Genomic DNA, 22446 nt, shown 5'->3' with positions numbered 1-22446 from the left:
CGAGCAGAAGATAAATACGTATGTTAAAGATCCTGTAATCCATGTCAGCGTTCGGTGGGCTATGGAAACAAGAACATACCCAGCATGCACACCCCTGAAAGTGGAGTATGGCTGCCTACATGGTGGGGTAAAAACATTCATACATGTAAAAGCCCACTCGTTTCAATACGAGTGAGCAAGGGAGTTGAAGAAGAAGAAGAAGAAGACCAGTTTTTCATCCAAATTGACACGTGGGGATATATGTGGAAATACCAAAGAAGTTAGTTCCCTTTGTTGGAGGTTTGTGCAAATAGTGTAGGAACATTTATGCTATTTTAATGAAACGAATTTTGGTGCCAGGGTACTGCTGAGCACAGGGCTGAACGAGTTAAATCACTGGAATCATGGACATTCATAGATTTCTTTTTTCTTTTCACAGATGAAGGTTATCTTTTTATCTTTCTATACCCCTTTTCAGCAGCACTGGCTGACACGTGAGCAGACATGCCTGCCCCAGAATCCATCAGCACTTAATGATTAACCCATTCAACCCTCGGGAGTTGACAGCCTCCGCAGGCTTCCCCGCCATTTTGATGCTAAAAAACGCAGAATATAATATACTGAAACAGAACCAGTTTTTCCTTTGAACTGATGCGTGTGCGAACAGCCAGAAATACTGTAGAAGTTAGCTCCCTTTGCTGGGGGGGGTTATACACACTTAGGAACATGGAAACGGTTTGGGTGCTACAATTTAGATGCACTGGCAATGCTGGGGCGTGGGTCTTAAGTTAAGTTAAAGGTCTCACAGACTTCTATGACCATTGGAACAGTGAATTCACATCCACTGAGTCTAGGGTTCAGCACAGGAAGGCTCCTTCCGCTGTTTGAACCATCCCCAAGCGAATCAGGTATACCCATTAACACCCTGGTGGAGTGAGGAAAATCCTACTTAGCCTACTTAACTGAAGACAATAATTACTTAGTCATGGAGCCAGAGTGAGTATCCCCTGCCACTGCAAACTGTTCTGTTTCAAACGCCTTACAGTTTAGTCAGCTACCTTTGGTTGCCTCAATGGAAAAAAAAAATTCCTACTAACCAACTCCGAAACAAGACAACAATTAATTATAATACAACATGACCTAGTACATCCTGTTGTCGAGATGGTTTCTTTGGAACCAGAAAGCACTGGTTAGAAACAAACGTAAACATATTAACAAATAAGCAAACACATGAATAAACGAAACAAAGATAAAAAGAAAGACAGATGAAAAATATAATAAAACAAAAAAACAAAGCAAAACAACAGGTGCCAGTATACTGACACACCTGTCTTCCAGAAACAACACATACCACTCACAACGAAAACAATATCATTCATAATCAAAACGTGAGGGGTTTTCAACAGTATGTACAATTCAGACGCGGATGAAGTGAAAGCCAACATGATCAAAGTACACAGTCATGGATGGTCAGACAGCCCTGAGAACAGACGGATCAAAGAGGGACGTCCTCACCTCACTGCTGTTGGCGTGGGGAAAATGTCTGCTTTCAAACACAAGCTAAAGGTTAAACGTCCCATAGCCTTTAACGGCCATCTAGATAATGAATTCATATCTGCTGTGTCTGGGGCCCGGCACAGGAAGGCAGGTCCTAATCCTCTCCTTCCTCCTCTTCAGCCTTCCCCAACCTGTCAGGTACCCATTCACACCTGGGTAGGGCTCGGCACAGGAAGGCAGGTCCTAATCCTCTCCTTCCTCCTCTTCAGCCTTCCCCAACCTGTCAGGTACTCATTCACACCTGGGTAGGGCTCGGCACAGGAAGGCAGGTCCTAATCCTCTTTCCTCCTCTTCAGCCTTCCCCAACCTGTCAGGTACCCCATTCACACCTGGGTAGGGCTCAGCACAGGAAGGCAGGTCCTAATCCTCTCCTTCCTCCTCTTCAGCCTTCCCCAACCTGTCAGGCACCCATTCACACCTGGGTAGGGCTCAGGTACTAATCCTCTCCTTCCTCCTCTTCAACCTTCCCCAACCTGTCAGGCACCCATTCACACCTGGGTAGGGCTCAGGTACTAATCCTCTCCTTCCTCCTCTTCAGCCTTCCCCAACCTGTCAGGTACCCCATTCACACCTGGGTAGGGCTCAGGTACTAATCCTCTTTCCTCCTCTTCAGCCTTCCCCAACCTGTCAGGCACCCATTCACACCTGAGTAGGGCTCGGCACAGGAAGGCAGGTCCTAATCCTCTTTCCTCCTCTTCAGCCTTCCCCAACCTGTCAGGTACCCATTCACACCTGAGTAGGGCTCGGCACAGGAAGGCAGGTCCTAATCCTCTTTCCTCCTCTTCAGCCTTCCCCAACCTGTCAGGTACCCATTCACACCTGGGTAGGGCTCGGCACAGGAAGGCAGGTCCTAATCCTCTCCTTCCTCCTCTTCAGCCTTCCCCAACCTGTCAGGTACCCATTCACACCTGGGTAGGGCTCGGCACAGGAAGGCAGGTCCTAATCCTCTCCTTCCTCCTCTTCAGCCTTCCCCAACCTGTCAGGTCACACCTTGGTAGAGTAAGGAAAATCAGAGTAAAATGCCTCTCCCAAGGACATGCCAAAACGGGGGAATCAAACCCTGATCCCTGGTGAACACTGAATCAGTAGTCCAAGGTCTGCCATGGGGCCTGCAAGCCCCACACTGTACAACAAGGCTTTCCTTCGTTTCCTACAACCTCTTTTCCAACTCCTTCACAAGTAGATGACTTTCATCAAACATTAGTTTCCTACAACTTCTTTTCCAACTCCTTCACAAGTAGATGACTTTCATCAATGTTTGGTTTCCGCATTTTATTTTGCGATGGAAAGAAAGCACAACTTGAATTCCGTCAAACTTGGGAAAGGGGCGTAACTTGTATCTACAAATGGAGCAAACATGCGAGACGTTTTCCATTCAGTCTGTAACACGTCTACTCCATCCTAAGTGGCTTATCTACACACCCTGTTACACGCTTTCTGTTCAGACTCCTGTCCATAACCACTTATCTAAAATATACACAATCTGAGGCAACTTTCAAACTGAGCCTGTCTGCATGCAGCCAATGAAAAAGGGATCCGTTTAACAGACTTTGATAAGTTTATCAAATGTATAATTTTATCTCCGTATTTCATCCATAAATAGACTTCTGCAACCTTACTGACCATACAGTTTTAACCTCCATACAGTCTACAATGTGGACATGATCAGTTTTAACCTCCATACAGTCTACAATGTGGACATGATCAACACAACCTTTTTTTTTTAGAAGGTGGCTGACTAAGCATGATATGCTTTTAATGAAAAAAAAAGCTTGTTCACATACAGCTTAGACAGAGTGGTTTTTCCAGGTATATGGTCTATTCACCTCCAGAACATGGGTCTGCAACTGCATGCTGTAATACATCTATCCACATGTGACGGATAGATGAAACAAAAAAGGAGAAAAAAAAGATAAAAAGAAAATCACACATACACTGAGAAACTCATCCGCACACACACACGCATACATTTTTCATCCCCACACACTCTGCAGTAAAGTTGACCAAACTCCATTCAACATTTAAGTCCAATTTATACCCACCCCCCACCCCCTATAAAAAAAAACACAAACACACACACACACAAAAAAGACACACTGCCAAGACAAAACATCCACCCAAAACTCAAACCAGTGGCCAAGTGTCCAACAGGAATCTTCTTCTTCTTCTTCGTTCGTGGGCTGCAACCCCCACGTTCACTTGTATGTACACCAGTGGACTTTTACGTCTATGACCGTTTTTACCTCACCATGTAGGCAGCCATACTCCGTTTTGGGGGGTTAACAGGAATCAAAAACCCATCCCCCTATATTCCCCACTCAGAAGGTACGTCTAGCATCAGAAAGAAAACAAAAAAACCCACCGACCCACCCCACACTCCAAACACACCACCCTCCCCACCCTACCCTACACTACACTCCCTCAAAACTCAATGCGCATGCTTGATGTTGTGGAAGAACCAGTCCACCTTGGTGGTCCAGGAGTCACCATAGGCGTTCTTGAACTGCTCCAGGAAGTAGGTCAGCGCCTTCTCGTCCGTCTTCTCCACGGCCAGGGTCTTGCGGATGTAGCCGATATCGTCCAGGGACTGCAGCTCTGAGATGCCGCACTGCAGCATCATGGTGAAGAGGGTGATGATCAGGTGGGAGTGCTTCCGCAGCACCAGGTAGGCCTGGCAGCACAGCTCCTGGAACCTGTGTGTGGGGGAAGGGGGGTGTGGGGTGTGGGTGTGGGTGGGGGACAGAATGAGAATGAATGAATGAAGAAGGTGTGAGAGACAGAGAGAGAGTTGTCACACTGAACGATGCTTATACCACACACACACATACTGCACACCTCCTTCCAGTAACAACCCATCACCCATCCCCCCCCCTCCCCTCCACACACATACTCAACACCAATCCTTACTGTTTGAGTGCCAGAGCTCAGTCAGCTCATTTTCACACAACTTTCCCCACACACACACACACACACACACACACACACACCCCTCTCCTTTCAACACACACTCCACACGCTCCAATCCCACCCCCCGCCAAACACACACACAACCATCCCCCACAATTCCCCCCCCCCAAACACACACACAACCATCCCCCACAATTCCCACCCCCCAAACACACACACAACCATCCCCCACAATTCCCACCCCCTGCCAAACACACACACAACCATCCCCCACAATTCCCACCCCCCAAACACACACACAACCATCCCCCACAATTCCCACCCCCTGCCAAACACACACACAACCATCCCCCACAATTCCCACCCCCCAAACACACACACAACCATCCCCCACAATTCCCACCCCCCAAACACACACACAACCATCCCCCACAATTCCCACCCCCCCAAACACACGAACAATGCCCCAATGCTGTTTGAGCCCCCTTGCCTTGACAGGGTTGTCAGAGACAACACACACTCACACAAATCCACACAACACCCTCCTCCCCCGACACAAACATCCAACACACTCCCCCCGCCCCAACCCCCCCCCCACACCCCCTTCCCCACAAACTCACACCATGAACACACATTCCCTCCTCCCCACACAAACTCAAACCTCACCCGCCCACCGCCCACACACAAATATTTCCCCTCAACACCCCTACACACACACACACACACACAGCTTTGCTTTTGCTTTTGGTATGTGGTTACATGTAACTTTGCATGCGTGTCTTATAAACCTTGTTAAGGTTATAATTGACATTAAAACTGATTCTGATTCACACACACAGCGCCCCAACACTTACTGTTTGAAGCCCCGCTGTTTGGCAGGGTTGTCAGATCCCCTGGCGATGACCCTCATGAAGTCCTCTGTCAGCACAAAGGGCACCCTCTCCCTGTTGATGCCAAACTTCTTCTTCTTGTGGTCCAGGAAGTGCCCAAAGTCGATATGGAATACCTGCCAAAGTCAAAGGTGATATGTAAAAAACTGCCAAAGTCAATATGGAATACCTGCCAAAGTTAAAGCTGCTATGGAAATACCTGCCAAAATCATGCCAAAATCAATATAGAATACCTGCCAAAGTCAAAACTGATATGTAAAGTTGATATGGAAATACCTGCCAAAGTCAAAGCTGATATAGAATACCTGCCAAAGTTGAAATGGAATACCTGCCCAAGTTAGAGTTGGAATGTAAATACCTGCCAAAGTCAATATGGAATACCTGTCAAAGTTAAAGTTGGTACGGAAATACCTGTCAAATAGCTCATATGTAAATGCCTGCCAAGTTGATATGGAATACCTGCCAAAGTTCAAGTTGGTATGTAAAAACCTGCCAAAGTCATGATGGAATGCTTGTCAAAATTGATATGTAAATACCTGCCTAAGTCTAAAGCTGATATGGAATACTGCAAAAGTCAAAGTTTAAATGTAAATATGTGCCAACTTCAATGTGGGGAACTTGTCAAAGTTAAAGGTGATTTGTAAATATATGCCTAAGTCAATATGGAATACTTTTCAAAGATATGTAAATATCTGTCAAAGTCTAAGTTAATATCGATTACTTGTCAAAGTTCGGTGATGCCTGTTTTGATTTAACGTACTTAGGACACCACATACTATGCCCTATTCTGACAACAATAATGGCCTTGTCACAGGTCCAGACAGAGTGAGCATCCCTCCAGACTAGGCCATTACTGCCGTCAGCAGGGGACTTAGTAGGTGGTGTCCTGAGTATATTAGCTCAAAACAGGCACAACACCACTTAACTCTTTCCATACAAATGGCGAAAGAGACGACGTTAACAGCGTTTCACCCAAATTACCATCATCAAAATATTGCAAGCGGAAGACTCTTATACTGAAGACGTGAACGTTGACAAAGAATACCACAATTCTGACGACGGAAGCTGAAGGTTGGGTCATTCAGACACCCACTGGACATCCAAGGGGTCTGTGTAGAGGAGAAGAGAGGACTGGCCGTACTGAGAGAGTTAAAATACACTCAGCAGCAGCAGCAGCGCAGGGTCTCCGCAAATATGTGGTCTGCAGGCAACCTAACACCCATAGTTCCCTGTGAACTGCTGACTGTGTGTGACAGCTGTGTACATAGTTGGGTGGGTGGGGGTCGGAGGGCTCGGAATGAGCAGAGTGGGAGTAACACCACCGAAATGGTGCAGTTAATGTGACAGCAAAAAACCACAAAAAACCACAAAAAAATCCCCAACAAACAAAAAACCCAACAACCTAAAGGAGTTACCTGCCCATCCTCAGTGACCATGATGTTCTCAGGGTGGCGGTCACCAATACCCAGCACGAATGTTGCCACACAGTACCCGGCACACGATACCCAAACAAACAAAAAACCCAACAACCTGAAGGAGTTACCTGCCCATCCTCAGTGACCACGACGTTCTCAGGGTGGCGGTCACCTATACCCAGCACGAATGTTGCCACACAGTACCCAGCACACGATACCCAAACAAACAAAAAACCCAAAACCTAAAGGAGTTACCTGCCCATCCTCAGTGACCATGATGTTCTCAGGGTGGCGGTCACCAATACCCAGCACGAATGTCGCCACACAGTACCCGGCACATGATCGGGTGAAGGCGTCGATCGCTTCCTCATACCTGGAGCAGGATAAAAAAAAAAAAAGTTCATCACACAATCATGTGAAGGGTGGAACAGCTGAGTGGTTAAAGCCTTGGGCTTTCTTCTTCTTCTGCGTTCACTCGTATGCACATGAATGGGTTTTTACGTGTATGACCGTTTTTACCCCGACATATAGGCAGCCATACTCCGTTTTCGGGGGTGTGCATGCTGGGTATGTTGTTGTTTCCATAACCAACCGAACGCTGACATGGATTACAGGATCTTTAACGTGCGTATTTGATCTTCTGCTTGTATATACACACGAAGGGGGTTCAGGCACTAGCAGGTCTGCACATATGTTGACCTGGGAGATCGTAAAAATCTCCACCCATTACCCAGCAGGCGCCGTCACCGTGATTTGAACCCGGGACCCTCAGATTGAAAGTCCAACGCTTTAACCATTCGGCTATTGCGCCCGTCGCCTTGGGCTTTCAACCTGAGGGTCCCTGGTACTTCTTCTTCGTTCGTGGGCTGCAACTCATTCACTCGAATGTACACGAGTGGGCTTTTACATGTATGACCGTTTTTACCCCGCCATGTAGGCAGCCATACTCTGTTTCTGGGGCCGTCCCAGGTACGAATCCTGGTCATGGCGCATGGTGGGTAAGGAGCGGAGATTTTCCCCATCTCCCACGTCAACAGGTGTGCAGACCTGCCGGTACCTGAACCCCCTTCGTGTGTACAAGCATGCAGAAGATCAAATATGCACATTAAATATCCCGTAATCTATGTCAGGGTTCGGTGGGTTATGGAAAAGAGAACATACCCAGCATGCACCCGGCATGTTCAGACAAATCCATACATGCTACACCATATCTGCTGGGCAGACGCCTGACCAGGAGCGTAACCCAACGTGCTTAGTCAGGCCTTGAGTGAGTGCATGTACATCTGTGAATGTTGCCAGAGAACAACACTCGTTGCCATAGGTCGCCCAACACTCGGCTTATATCACAGATTGACACAACTTTACATTTGGGCCAACAGCAAAGTCAGAGCTGTATTATCAATGGTTTCTCCAGTCAATGGGAAACCATTTACAGCTTAGTCTTTTGTGAAGGACTATGACTCTCAAACTAGGAGGCAAAATTGCACTGGCTCTTAGTGCTGAGCTTTGTGGGCTAGTTGGCCTTTGGGAACCATCCCAACGTCGACTGTCCTAAAATCCTCTTGGCTGAGAGAGTGGGAATGTACTTGGGCAAGACACTCTCCATTATAATCAAATTCTGGCCCAGATAGTCAGAACAGCAGTTGCCTCCTCTGCTGTTCTGATGGTCATAGTCGGACACGACTATCCAAAAAAACAAAAAAAACAACAACAAAAAAACAAAGCGCGTGTTGCACACAGGACCTTGGTTTATCGTCTCAAAGGAATGAACAGATGCTCACTTTGACTTTCCAGTCACACTTAGGAGAGAGGGTGAAACCAGGATCCAAACTCCAGACACTCACAGTTACTGTACTGAGAGATAAGCAACAAAAGTGTTGTCCTCTGGCAAAATTCTGTAAAAGAAATCCACTCTGATTGGTACACAAATATGTATGCATGCACTCAGGGCCTGTCTAAGCGTGTTGTGAAAAACGGTCCTTTTAACATGACTCCTCAATGTTGACTATGGTTGCTTACAGTGGTGAACTTTGTTACATTGTGAAAAACGGTCCTTTTAACATGACTCCTCAATGTCGACTATGGTTGCTTACAGTGGTGAACTTTGTTACATTGTGAAAAACGGTCCTTTTAACATGACCCCTCAATGTCGACTGTGGTTGCTTACAGTGGTGAACTTTGTTACATTGTGAAAAACGGTCCTTTTAACATGACCCCTCAATGTCGACTATGGTTGCTTACAGTGGTTAATTTTGTTGCATTGTGAAAAACAGTCCTTTTAACCCCTACACTGCCTATATGATGAGATAACTCGTCATGGAAAGCATGTACGCTTCGCTGCCACAATGACGAGATAACTCGTCATCGAAATATTCTGACTTTACCCTACTTTGCATTCAGTTCGTTGACAAAAATGCTGGTAGCTTTAGCTTGGGGAATCTCTCTAGATTCTATTCATAGCTAGAAACACCATCTGCGTCATAAGGCAGTCCTTTATTTGAACGTTTTGGTTGGGTCACTGGCTGCAGTCTTCGCCTAGCTCCTCTCCTCGCTCGCTCAACAAGCTCAAGACATGCGATTGTGGCGAACTAAATCAACCAAGATTACTTTCTTTAGCTGATGCTCAGAAAGAATTGAAGCATAAATTCAAAGGAGAAGACAGTGGTGAACATTTATAGGACGATTTGATAGAAAATAAAGGGAGCAATCAAGAGAGTGGCCAAGATACGACTATCAGTGAGTGATGCCGGCTGTTCACCTCTAGCAGACGACAGAAGCCACTGAATTTTTAGCAGGCCACTGGTGTGGGCTATTTTCTTGGTACTCAGCCAACGCGGTCTGATGAGAACTGGATAAAGTGACCGTGTGAGAGGAGTGAAGAGGAGGGGGGTGGAGACTGAGGGGGCGTGGCCTCACATCCATATTATCACTTGCAGAAGTCAATGCATTATGTACCTATTTCTTCTTCAGTTTTTTTTATATTGTGGTTGTTCTAGTATGATTTTGTGTGTGCAGATATCCATTTGTCCAGAAAATATTATATTTTAGTGCAAATTACCTGACTAATGTTTGTAATGAACAAGTTGAAAATGTGACAAAAAACAAAACACTGATTTCAAAACAACAGCATGTCACTAAAAATAAATAAAATGAGAAAACATCATGTGTTTTGTATTCTTTATTCATTTCCCTTTCAGAAAATATATACTTTTATGGGTCTTTCTCAAATAACAAAGAGCACAGAATTTTTTGAAAATTTATACCCGTTTTTTTGTGAAAAAAACCCCTGGCAAATAGATTTCACTTAAATCTTATTTTCCTGGCAGCGAAAGGGTTAACATGACCCCTCAATGTCGACTGTGGTTGCTTACAGTGGTGAACTTTGTTACATTGTGAAAAACAGTCCTTTTAACATGACCCCTCAATGTCGACTATGGTTGCTTACAGTGGTGAACTTTGTTACACTGTGAAAAACAGTCCTTTTAACATGACCCCTCAATGTCGACTATGGTTGCAGATGGCGGTGAACTGACTGAATAAAAGTCGCCCAAGGTGACGAAAAAGAGTGAATAAAACCACAACCTGTCCTGGTTCTTCTCCTTGATCCACTTGTGCAGCTGGGAGGAGTCGAGCTGAATGGCAGCACGGGCCCCGCCCCTCGACTGGATCTTGGTGATGGTCTTGGCCCGGTTGATCAGCTCGATCAGCCCCACGTCCTTCCCCGTCGACAGGCACCCGTAGGGGATCATCCTGTCATGACAGGCATGCAGGAAGGTTAACTCATTCCATGCCACAGCTACCTGCCTGCTGCAACTCCCCGACAGTGGTAATTTAACTCATTCTACGCCACTGCTACCTGCCTGCTACAACTCCCTGACAGTGGTAATTTAACTCATTCTACGCCACAGATAACTGCCTGCTACAACTACCTGACAGTGGTAATTTAACTCATTCTACACCACTGCTACCTGCCTGCTACAACTCCCTGACAGTGGTAATTTAACTCATTCTACGCCACAGCTACCTGCCTGCTACAAATCCCTGACAGTGGTAATTTAACTCATTCTACACCACTGCTACATGCCTGCTACAACTCCCTGACAGTGGTAATTTAACTCATTCTATGCCACAGCTACCTGCCTGCTACAACTCCCCAATAGTGGTAATTTAACTCATTCTATGCCACAGCTACCTGCCTGCTATAACTCCCCAACAGTGGTAATTTAACTCATTCTATGCCACAGCTACCTGCCTGCTACAACTCCCCAATAGTGGTAATTTAACTCATTCTATGCCACAGTTATCTGCCTACTACAACTCCCTGACAGTGGTAATTTAACTCATTCCATGCCACAGCTACCTGCCTGCTACAACTCCCCAACAGTGGTAATTTAACTCATGCTACACCACTGCTACATGCCTGCTACAACTCCCTGACAGTGGTAATTTAACTCATTCCATGCCACAGCTACCTGCCTGCTATAACTCCCCAACAGTGGTAATTTAACTCATTCTATGCCACAGCTACCTGCCTGCTACAACTCCCCAATAGTGGTAATTTAACTCATTCTATGCCACAGTTATCTGCCTACTACAACTCCCTGACAGTGGTAATTTAACTCATTCCATGCCACAGCTACCTGCCTGCTACAACTCCCCAACAGTGGTAATTTAACTCATGCTACACCACTGCTACATGCCTGCTACAACTCCCCAACAGTGGTAATTTAACTCATTCTACACCACTGCTACATGCCTGCTACAACTCCCTGACAGTGGTAATTTAACTCATTCCATGCCACAGCTACCTGCCTGCTACAACTCCCCAACAGTGGTAATTTAACTCATGCTACACCACAGCTACCTGCCTGCTACAACTACCTGACAGTGGTAATTTAACTCATTCTACACCACTGCTACCTGCCTGCTACAACTCCCTGACAGTGGTAATTTAACTCATTCTACACCACTGCTACCTGCCTGCTACAACTACCTGACAGTGGTAATTTAACTCATTCTACACCACTGCTACCTGCCTGCTACAACTCCCCGACAGTGGTAATTTAACTCATTCTACACCACTGCTACCTGCCTGCTACAACTCCCTGACAGTGGTAATTTAACTCATTCTACACCACTGCTACCTGCCTGCTACAACTCCCTGACAGTGGTAATTTAACTCATTCTACGCCACAGATACCTGCCTGCTACAACTCCCCAACAGTGGTAATTTAACTCATTCTATGCCACTGCTACCTGCCTGCTACAACTCCCTGACAGTGGTAATTTAACTCATTCCACACCACTGCTACCTGCCTGCTACAACTCCCCGACAGTGGTAATTTAACTCATTCTACACCACTGCTACCTGCCTGCTACAACTCCCTGACAGTGGTAATTTAACTCATTCTACACCACAGCTACCTGCCTGCTACAACTACCTGACAGTGGTAATTTAACTCATTCTACACCACTGCTACCTGCCTGCTACAACTCCCTGACAGTGGTAATTTAACTCATTCTACACCACTGCTACCTGCCTGCTACAACTCCCCTGGAACAGCACTACATGAGACCACTGCAGTAAAAGGTAAGGTTGTTCACAAAAGTGAAAATCAATGGGAGAACTGTTAATCTAATGGAATGAACAAAGCTTTGTTTTTCATGGTTTAAATGGTTCAGCTCAGAACGGCAACTGTACCAAGCAAGTATAAATGAAATCAGAACAGTGTATTGGAACGAGAATACGCGCATCTGGCCCACAGGGGAAGTAATCATGGTACCAGTTAACTCGTACATGGAGCAGAATGAGTTAAAGGTTATAAAGGTTTAATTAAAGGGACAGAAACCCATATGATGATGATGATATTGATACTAATACAGCACCTATCCTCGGTTGGAGACCAAGCCCTAAGCGCTTTACAAACTTACAAACACTGGGTCATTTGCACAACAGGCTACCTGGGCAGAGCCGACTGACAGCTGCCAATGGGCACTCATCATTTGTTTCCTGTGTCATTCAATCAGATTTCAGTCACACACACATACACACTCATACAGCCATACAACATTTTACATGCATGATCGTTTTGATTATTTACCCCACCATGTACACAGCCATACTCCGTTTTTGGGGGTGTGCATGCTGGGTATGTTCTTGTTTCCATAACCTACCGAACGCCGACATGAATTACAGGATCTCTGACGTGCGTATTTGATCTTCTGTGTGTATATACACACAATGGGGGATCAGGCACTAGCAAGTCTGCATATATGTTGACGGGGGAGATCAGAAAAATCTCTGGTGGTTTACCCACCAGGCGCCGTTACCGAGATTCAAACCCCGGACCCTCAGATTGAAAGTCCAACGCTTTAACCACTTGGCTACTGCGTCCATACAGACTCATCCTGTGAAAGGCACATAAAAAGGTTAAAGGCTAAAAAGGTATAAGGTCCATAGCAAGGAAGAAAGTTTAAAGTTGAAATATTTTAAGGACTGGTAGCCTTTCCAGGTCATCAGGACAAAGAGCTCATATCCCTGGTGTCTAGGGCTTGGCATAGGAAGGCAGGCAGGAGTCCAATCTTCTACAACAGAGAATGGTGGTGAACTGGCAGGCAAGGCAGAAAAAAAGAGAGAAAAACATGACAGAAAAAGAACTGGCCAGAAACAAAGAGAGCGATAAAAAAGAGGAGAATTTCTTGTGCAGAATTTCCAGATAGTGGAGATACTATACTGAGAGACCCTGACATCCTAACCATTGGAAAAATTTCATGGGTGTGAGCTGCTGACTTTTTTTCCGTAACACTGAAATGTTTGCAGCCAGGCTCCAGTAGCAGCTTAAATGAAAGTGCATGTCGTAACACTGAAACAAAGAGAAAATGAAGAAGAAAAAAAATTGCTGATACAGAACTCCACATAAAGCAGAACTGCTCCCCCAGCCCTGACTTCCCGGAGACAATGGGTGAGGGGGCAAAATAGTTACAGGGCTGGACTCTCACCCAGGTTTCTAGAGTTCAATCCCAAGTTCTGCTGCACTGAAACTGACCTCCCATGCCAATAAATGTGCAGACCTACCTAGCGCCTGCACCCCTTTATGTGTATAAGCAAGCAAAATTTGAAATATCCACATTTAAGATCACAAAATGTATGCTATTATTCTGTAGGTTATGGAAACAACAACGTACCCAGCCTGCCCACACAGGAAAACGGAGCATGGCTGCGTGAATGGACTGTAAAACAGTCATACATATACATACACATCAGTCAACATGGGACTTGCAGCCCACAAAAAGCAGGAGGAGGAGAAGAAAAGACTTCCCCGAGAAGCACTCACATCATGTCCAGCCCTTCGTTTTTCCACAGGGAATCCATCAGACGAATCACCTGGAGGGTCAGCATGTCCTGTCGCAGATCTGTCCCACACAGTGCAACAGCTGAAAGCTCACAGCCTTTCTTCATGCCTTACTGATAGTTCATCGTCTTAGACTTTGGATGTATGCGTGCATGCATGCCTATATATATATATATCTATATATGTGTGTGTGTGTGTGCATGTGTGTGTGTGTGCATGTGTGTGGGCGTGCATGTGGGTGTGGGCGTGTGTGTGTGTGTGTGTGTGTGTGTGTGCGCGCGCGGGCACGCACATATGCATGTGTGTGCATGTGTGTGTGTGTGTGTGTGTGTGTGTGTGTGTGTGTGTGTGGGCGTGTGTGTGGGCATGCATGTGGGTGTGGGCATGTGTGTGTGTGTGTGTGTGTGTGTGTGTGTGCGCGCGCGCACATATGCATATATGTGCACGTGTGTGTGTGTGTGTGTGTGTGTGTGTGTGTGTGTGTGTGTGTTTTCATCCCTTTTCACTAGTTGTGAATGTCTGGTATGAAAGAGCTTTAGTTTGTCTTCTCTCCACGATTCAGCGCTATGTAAGTACATTCATTCTTATTTTTATCATTGTCATTATTATCAACATCATCGTCATTATCATTTTTTTTATCACCTTTCCGCAATCTTACAGTCAAAAGTCCATTGGGAGAAGGGGGGGTGGGGGCGGGCAGGAGCAAATTCTATAACCAAATGTTCTGGTATGAAATCTGTCTCGAAATTCCAAAGTTTGACAAAATTTTGACTTCATGTTATTGAGAGCAAAATTCTGTATGATACCTGCACACTAGCAGTTGTGCCCTGCTTAGCGTTGGAGCACGTGTGAAAGATATGTTGGGCAATGTGGAGAATGTAGGAAGTTAACTTATGAGAGTGACGGGCGCAATAGCCGAGTGGTTAAAGCGTTGGACTGTCAATCTGAGGGTCCCGGGTTCGAATCACGGTGACGGCACCTGGTGGGTAAAGGGTGGAGATTTTTACGATCTGCCAGGTCAACCTATGTGCAGACCTGCTAGTGCCTGAACCCCCTTCGTGTGTATATGCAAGCAGAAGATCAAATACGCACGTTAAAGATCCTGTAATCCATATCAGCGTTTGGTGGGTTATGGAAATAAGAACATACCCAGCATGCACATCCCCCGAAAACGGAGTATGGCTGCCTACATGGCGGGGTAAAAACGGTCATACACGTAAAAACCCACTCGTGTGCATATGAGTGAACGCAGAAGAAGAAGAAGAACTTATGAGAGTGATTCAGAGCATGTTGAGGATCGACTCATGCCACGACTGGCCAAACAAATCGTTCAGCTCCGAGTTCAACTGCTGACCTCAGAGAAATGTATTTTGCAACGACTTGAATTTCTTACGCCCATGACAAAATGGCAAGCTTTACCGCACTGACCCGCAGCACAAGTTTGGCTGTATAACTGATGCTAATCACTGTAATCTGGAGAATCTTCATGCCTCCAATCTTCTGACTAAAGCCTACCTTGGGTAGCTGAAAAGTACGAAAGTTTTACAGAAAGCTGATCCATACAGTTATTTTGATGAAGTAAGAAAACTGCCCTATGACACAGCTTGACTATTTAGAATTCATATGTGTCCACACACAAACCAAATTTAAAATTGCTCTAAAGTCTATATCGACACAAGTAAACTGCACTAACAAGCATGTCACTTCACAATCATTTGGTTTATGTACTATAAAACAAAACAAGTTTCTCAAGTTTAGAGTTATGCATGCGTGTGAATGACTGGTGTGAAAACGCTTTGATTTGTCTCTGCACAAGATTCAGCGCTATATAAATACTTATTATTATTATTATCATCATTGTTAAAACCTTCTGGTCCAGTCTCACCGTCTCCATTTTTGAACATGATGAAGTACTGGCACTCCCCGATGTCCGCCATGCTGTCCGGGTTGTCCCAAACCAACCACAGCGGCAGCTTCTTGGACGTCATCACCTGACAGTCCGCCTGCCTGTAACACACACACACACACACACATGTAAATACACACAAAGATATATATATACACATGTATACACACACACACACATGTGTAAATACACACAAACACACACACACACACACACACACACACACGTGTAAATACACACAAAGATATATATACACACGTATACACACACACACACACGTGTAAATACACACAAATATATACACATGTACACACACACACACATGTAAATACACACAAAGATATATATATATATATATATACATATGTATACACACACACACACACACACACACACACGTGTAAATACACACAAAGATATATATACACATGTATACACACACGCACACACACACGTGTAAATACACACAAAGATATATATACACATGTATACACACACGCACACACACACGTGTAAATACACACAAAGATATATATACACATGTATACACACACACACACACACGTGTGTAAATACCCACAAAGATATATATACATATGTATACACACACACACATGTAAATACACACAAAGATATATATACACATGTATACACACACACACACACGTGTAAATACACACAAAGATATATATACACATGTACACACGCACACACACACGTGTAAATACACACAAAGATATATATACACATGTATACACACACGCACACACACATGTGTAAATACAAAGATATATATACACATGTATACACACACGCACACATGTGTAAATACACACAGAGATATATATATACACATGTATACACACACACACATGCACTTCATACACTCATTCCCCAACACCTACCCCACTCACACACACACACATAGAAATCAACAGATCATAATTCACACACACACACACACACAATTACCACCACCACCAACTCACACATAGAGAATTCAAGAAATCATGATTTTCCACTCTCACACACACACACACAGACACACACACACACAACATACTAAGACAATAACCACCACCACCACCCCACACACATATCAACAAATTATCATTTTCCACACACACACACACACACATGTAACAGAAACATATACACACACACAACAGAAACACACACACAACACATTACAACAATCACCATCACCACCACCCACACACAGCCACCACCACCACCCACACCTCCCCCACACACACGACAACAATCACAGCCACCACCACCAACCACCCACACACACTACAATCACAACCACCACCACCAACCACCCACACACTACAACAATCACAGCCACCACCACCAACCACCCACACACTACAACAATCACAGCCACCACCACCAACCACCCACACACTACAACAATCACAGCCACCACCACCACCCACCCACACACACTACAACAATCACAGCCACCACCACCACCCACCCACACACACTACAACAATCACAGCCACCACCACCAACCACCCACACACTATAACAATCACAGCCACCACCACCACCCACCCACACACACTACAACAATCACAGCCACCACCACCACCCACCCACACACACTACAACAATCACAGCCACCACCACCACCCACCCACACACACTACAACAATCACAGCCACCACCACCAACCACCCACACACTACAACAATCACAGCCACCACCACCAACCACCCACACACACTACAACAATCACAGCCACCACCACCAACCACCCACACACACTACAACAATCACAACCACCAACCACCCACACACTACAATCACAGCCACCACCACCACCACCACCCACACACTATAATCACAGCCACCACCACCCACCCACACACACTACAATCACAGCCACCACCACCCCCCCCCACACACACACTACAACAATCACAGCCACCACCACCAACCACCCACACACACTACAACAATCACAGCCACCACCACCAACCACCCCCCCAAACACACACTATAACAATCACAGCCACCAGCCACACACAGAGAGAAGCCAACAGACCGTAGTTTGCCCAATGTCTGTGAAGGGTTGAGGGGAGAGGGGAGGTTACACAGCGCCTCCTGATAGTCCGGCTGCTGGAGCTGCTCCTGAAGGAACCGCATGTGGTCGTCCTGTCACACACACACAACCGTTATTCATTGCTTGGAATGTTTTCCGGAATTTTAACCCTTTCACCACCAGTCTTCTTCTTCTGCGTTCACTCGTATGCACATGAGTGGGCTTTTACATGTATGACCGTTTTTACCCCGCCATGTAGGCAGCCATACTCCGTTTTCGGGGGTGTTCATGCTGGGTATGTTGTTGTTTCCATAACCCACCAAACGCTGACATGGATTACAGGATCTTTAACGTGCGTATTTGATCTTCTGCTTGCATATACACACGAAGGGGGTTCAGGCACTAGCAGGTCTGCACATATGTTGACCTGGGAGATCGTAAAAATCTCCACCCTTCACCCACCAGGCGCCGTCACCGTGATTCAAACCCGGGACCCTCAGATTGACAGTCCAATGCTTTAACCACTCGGCTATTGCGCCCGTCTCACCGCCAGTCAATTTAGAGTACAAAATTCCCTTGTGGTATAAACACAGAAAAGATAGTGGCTAAGAATAGCTGGGGATTCCCCCTGCGATGTAAAGAAAATATGGCCTATCCTACCACTGAACATTAAAAAACTCACATGGTCATACTGCCCGGGACATGCAGGTGTTAAGGGAAATGAGCGAGCTGACAGACTTGCTGGTAACGCAACACCAACGAGCGGCCTACATCTAGGAAAATCGGAAATCCTCAGAAAAGTCAAAGAATACCAAAAAGAACAGGCACAAGGCCATCACACCATCGATCGCCTCAAAGAAATAGAAGCAGAGAGAGGGAGCGGCCGAAAGTCTAACATGAAAGGTAGAGCACGATGCTTTGCAAATCAAACAAATATCGGCATCATTTCCAAACCAACATTGCGCAAATTTCTTCAAAACGGAACAGAGTCTCTGTGGGCCTTTCCAAATACAATAGACTGAGCAACACACTAGACGCCACGTTCTTGGCATCAGAGATCTTTTCCCATCCCTCTTGGCAGCCTCTGTGCGTGTGCGTGTGTGTATGTGTGTGTTTGTGTGGATGTGTGGGTCTGTGCTTTTGAGTGCGTTTGTGAATGCGCGAGAGTGTAAGTGTACACAAGTGTCAGGAGAGATCTGTGTACGGGTGTGTGTGTGTGTGTGTGTGTATATATATATATATATATATATATATATATATATATATATATATATATATATATATATATATATATATCTTTGTATATATGTGTGGGGGTTGGGGGGGGAGATATGGGCGTATATGTGTGTGCTTGTACAAGTAAGTGTTCATCTCTGTGAGTGTGTGTTTGCGTGCGTGTGTGTGTGTGTGTGTGTGTGTGCCGTGGAAGCTGCGATACGTAGGCTAGAAATGAGTGTGTGGAGGAGGGGGTTGGAGGAGGTGCAAGGTAATGTGTGTGTGTGTGTGTGTGTGTTGGAGCTCATGTACGTTTATATGTATTTGACTGTACTTTCATATCTGTGAAACTGCATGTTTGGTGCATTTCTGTTATGCATGTGTGGGTGTATGTGTGAATGTGTGTCGTCATATTTTACATTCATTCGCTAAATTATCACCATTGTTGTCTTATTTATTTATTTATTTATTTTTTATTATTATCATTTTATTAGTATTACTATTATTATTACTACTACCTTTTTCTATATTATAATTATTATTTATTTATTTATTTATGTAAGCTTATCTATTATTTATTCCCCCCCCCCTTTTTTTTTTTTTTTTTTCTTTTTTCCAAGGCCTGACTAAGCGCGTTGGGTTACGCTGCTGGTCAGGCATCTGCTTGGCAGATGTGGTGTAGCGTATATGGTTTGTCCAAGCGCAGTGACGCCTCCTTGAGCAACTGAAACTGAAACTGAAACTGAACATTAAGAGCAGCAGGTTCATGGATAACTGACCAATGAATGGTCACCTTTCAGTGACATGGGTCCTCTACCACGCCTGTGCATAAATGCGAGCATGGCGGTGAAAGGGTTAAAGTCCAGTTGCTATCCTCCTTTGATGTATTTTAATTCAATGTCGTTATCTATATTTACATCGCTGTGAGTTAATACTAGTTGATGTTGTAAGTTAATACTTGTTGATATGCATAAACCTGATTTCCCCCCTGTAACATCTGAATTATTACGCACCACCATCTCTTTAAACTTTTCATTTCTAATAATAGACTATTTTCAATGCCACTAAAACATACATAACACTTTCCTACACTAATATCCACACGCATTCCCTCTCTTTCACCCACTACCTCTCTTCGTTCCATCTGATAACACTTCTAGTGAACAGACGTTAAACTGAAGATCTCTCTCTCTCTTACACACACAATTATCATAATGATAATAATAACAATAATACTTGTAAATAGCTGGCTCTGAGCACACACACACACATTCTTTGTGCTACACATATGCTCACACACGGGACCTTGACCTGTCGTCTCGTCCAAGTGGCCAGCACAGGCATGCCTACCCCCCAATTTGCTTTTCAGGAACAACACACATTAGAATCAGGGACAGGGTATCATTTTCAGGAACATCTTGGCAAACATACACGGTCGGTGCTAGCTCACATGTACACTGGTCTTGTCAAAGTTACTTCACCGGTGACACAAATCGAGCAGACTTTCACAAAATGGCTTTGGTACAGTTTGGACAGTTCCAGCTTTTCACGAAGTGACTTCAGTAACGGTATTTCCGTTAGTCTTAACAGAGTGTTTTCAGCAATGATTGGAAAGCCATGTGAGGGTACACTTGTACCCACTTGACACTTCAGAAGAAAAAAATGTTATGGTCGGATTTCTTTTATTTTCCAGGACATGCAGCAAATATCCATATTACCGGGACACCCTGTCCATTTTATCAACTTTCCTGGACAAATACGGGCCCTCAGTGATGGCAGGCATGCCTGCTAGCATCCAGACCACCAGTGAGTCTGAAGTCAGTTATACTCACACTGGTGACGTCAGCTTTCAGCGTGTCTGAATGACTAGCGTCCAGACCACCACCCTGTGAGTCTGAAAGTCAGCTTTCAGCGTGTCTGAATGACTAGCGTCCAGACCACCACCCAGTGAGTCTGAAAGTCAGCTTTCAGCGTGTCTGAATGACTAGCGTCCAGACCACCACCCAGTGAGTCTGAAAGTCAGCTTTCAGCATGTCTGAATGACTAGCGTCCAGACCACCAACAGTGCATCTGAAAGTCAGTATATACTCTCGCTGGAGACGTCAGCTTTCACTGCGTCCAGTAACTTGCGTCCAGACCCCTGAAAGTCAGTATATACTCATGCTGGTGACGTCAGCTTTCAGCGTGTCTGAATGACTAGCGTCCAGACAACCACCCAGTGAGTCTGAAAGTCAGTTATACTCACGCTAGTGACGTCGGCTTTCAGTGTGTCGGTCAGCTTGGTCAGGGCCTCAAAGTCAGTCATACTCGCGCTAGTGACGTCGGCTTTCAGTGTGTCGGTCAGCTTGGTCAGGGCCTCAAAGTCAGTTATACTCACGCTAGTGACGTCGGCTTTCAGTGTGTCGGTCAGCTTGGTCAGCTTGTCCAGGGCCTCCACCTGCTGGGACAGCGTCTTGAGGTAGTGACCACACCCCCGGCAGTACGCCTCCAGGATCAGGCCGAACCGCAGCCGTATGGATGTCTGGTGCATCTCTGACCTGACGACAAGCAGTGTGTGTGTGCTTGTCAAGTCCTTCGTGTGGTGGGTGGGGTCGGGGGCTGGGGGGGATGGGGTCGGGGTGTGGGGGGTGGGGGGGGGGCCAGAGAATCGTTATTTTAAATAAGCATTTTTTTTTTCATAATATTTAGTAACTTTATCTGGCTTTACTGGAAAGATCTCTGCAGGCAGCTACAAAACTCAGACGAGTGGAAAACATAATCCCAAGATGCTTATAAGCATTAGCAACAGGCACAGCAATACCATCATACACCTACCTTTCCCTTGATGCTGAATAACCCCCCTTCCTGAAGACACCTGTACCACTACAGTGACAGACACACACTGACAACTGACTTGAGACACACAGACAAAACTACAGCCATGACTGACTTGAGACACACAGACAAAACTACAGTGATGACTGACTTGAGACACACACAGACAAAACTACAGTGATGACTGACTTGAGACACACACAGACAAAACTACAGCCATGACTGACCTGAGACACACACAGACATAACTACAGTGATGACTGACTTGAGACACACACAGACAAAACTACAGTGATGACTGACTTGAGACACACACAGACAAAACTACAGTGATGACTGACTTGAGACACACACAGAC

The 22446-nt window shown here is 45.4% G+C and overlaps 1 protein-coding gene and 1 long non-coding RNA gene across 3 annotated transcripts in view; one reads left to right on the top strand and one right to left on the bottom strand.

The window, feature by feature from the left end:
• Nucleotides 1–2214: 2214 nt before the first annotated feature.
• LOC143302110 (uncharacterized) lies at nucleotides 2215–3582 on the top strand. The gene is made up of 2 exons (XR_013057881.1): nucleotides 2215–2341; nucleotides 2520–3582. It is a non-coding gene; the product is annotated as an uncharacterized LOC143302110 (long non-coding RNA).
• A 22-nt stretch (nucleotides 3583–3604) lies between these two features.
• Nucleotides 3605–22446, bottom strand: part of LOC143302109 (phosphatidylinositol 4,5-bisphosphate 3-kinase catalytic subunit alpha isoform-like) — a 43521-nt gene continuing 24679 nt past the window's right edge. For both annotated transcript variants that reach the window (XM_076616643.1, XM_076616642.1), the window contains exons 14-21: nucleotides 21652–21811; nucleotides 18063–18172; nucleotides 15986–16107; nucleotides 14083–14161; nucleotides 10331–10498; nucleotides 7004–7121; nucleotides 5298–5449; nucleotides 3605–4229 (exon numbers count right to left, since the gene is read on the bottom strand). In XM_076616643.1, coding sequence (XP_076472758.1) covers nucleotides 3965–4229; nucleotides 5298–5449; nucleotides 7004–7121; nucleotides 10331–10498; nucleotides 14083–14161; nucleotides 15986–16107; nucleotides 18063–18172; nucleotides 21652–21811 — 1174 coding nt within the window. In that variant the 3' untranslated portion in view covers nucleotides 3605–3964. The remainder of the gene's footprint in view (nucleotides 4230–5297; nucleotides 5450–7003; nucleotides 7122–10330; nucleotides 10499–14082; nucleotides 14162–15985; nucleotides 16108–18062; nucleotides 18173–21651; nucleotides 21812–22446) is intronic.

This window comes from Babylonia areolata, chromosome 28 (assembly GCF_041734735.1).
Source record: "Babylonia areolata isolate BAREFJ2019XMU chromosome 28, ASM4173473v1, whole genome shotgun sequence".
In the NCBI taxonomy this organism is placed as follows: domain Eukaryota; kingdom Metazoa; phylum Mollusca; class Gastropoda; order Neogastropoda; family Buccinidae; genus Babylonia; species Babylonia areolata.
This window is presented reverse-complemented; position numbering and strand designations above follow the sequence as displayed.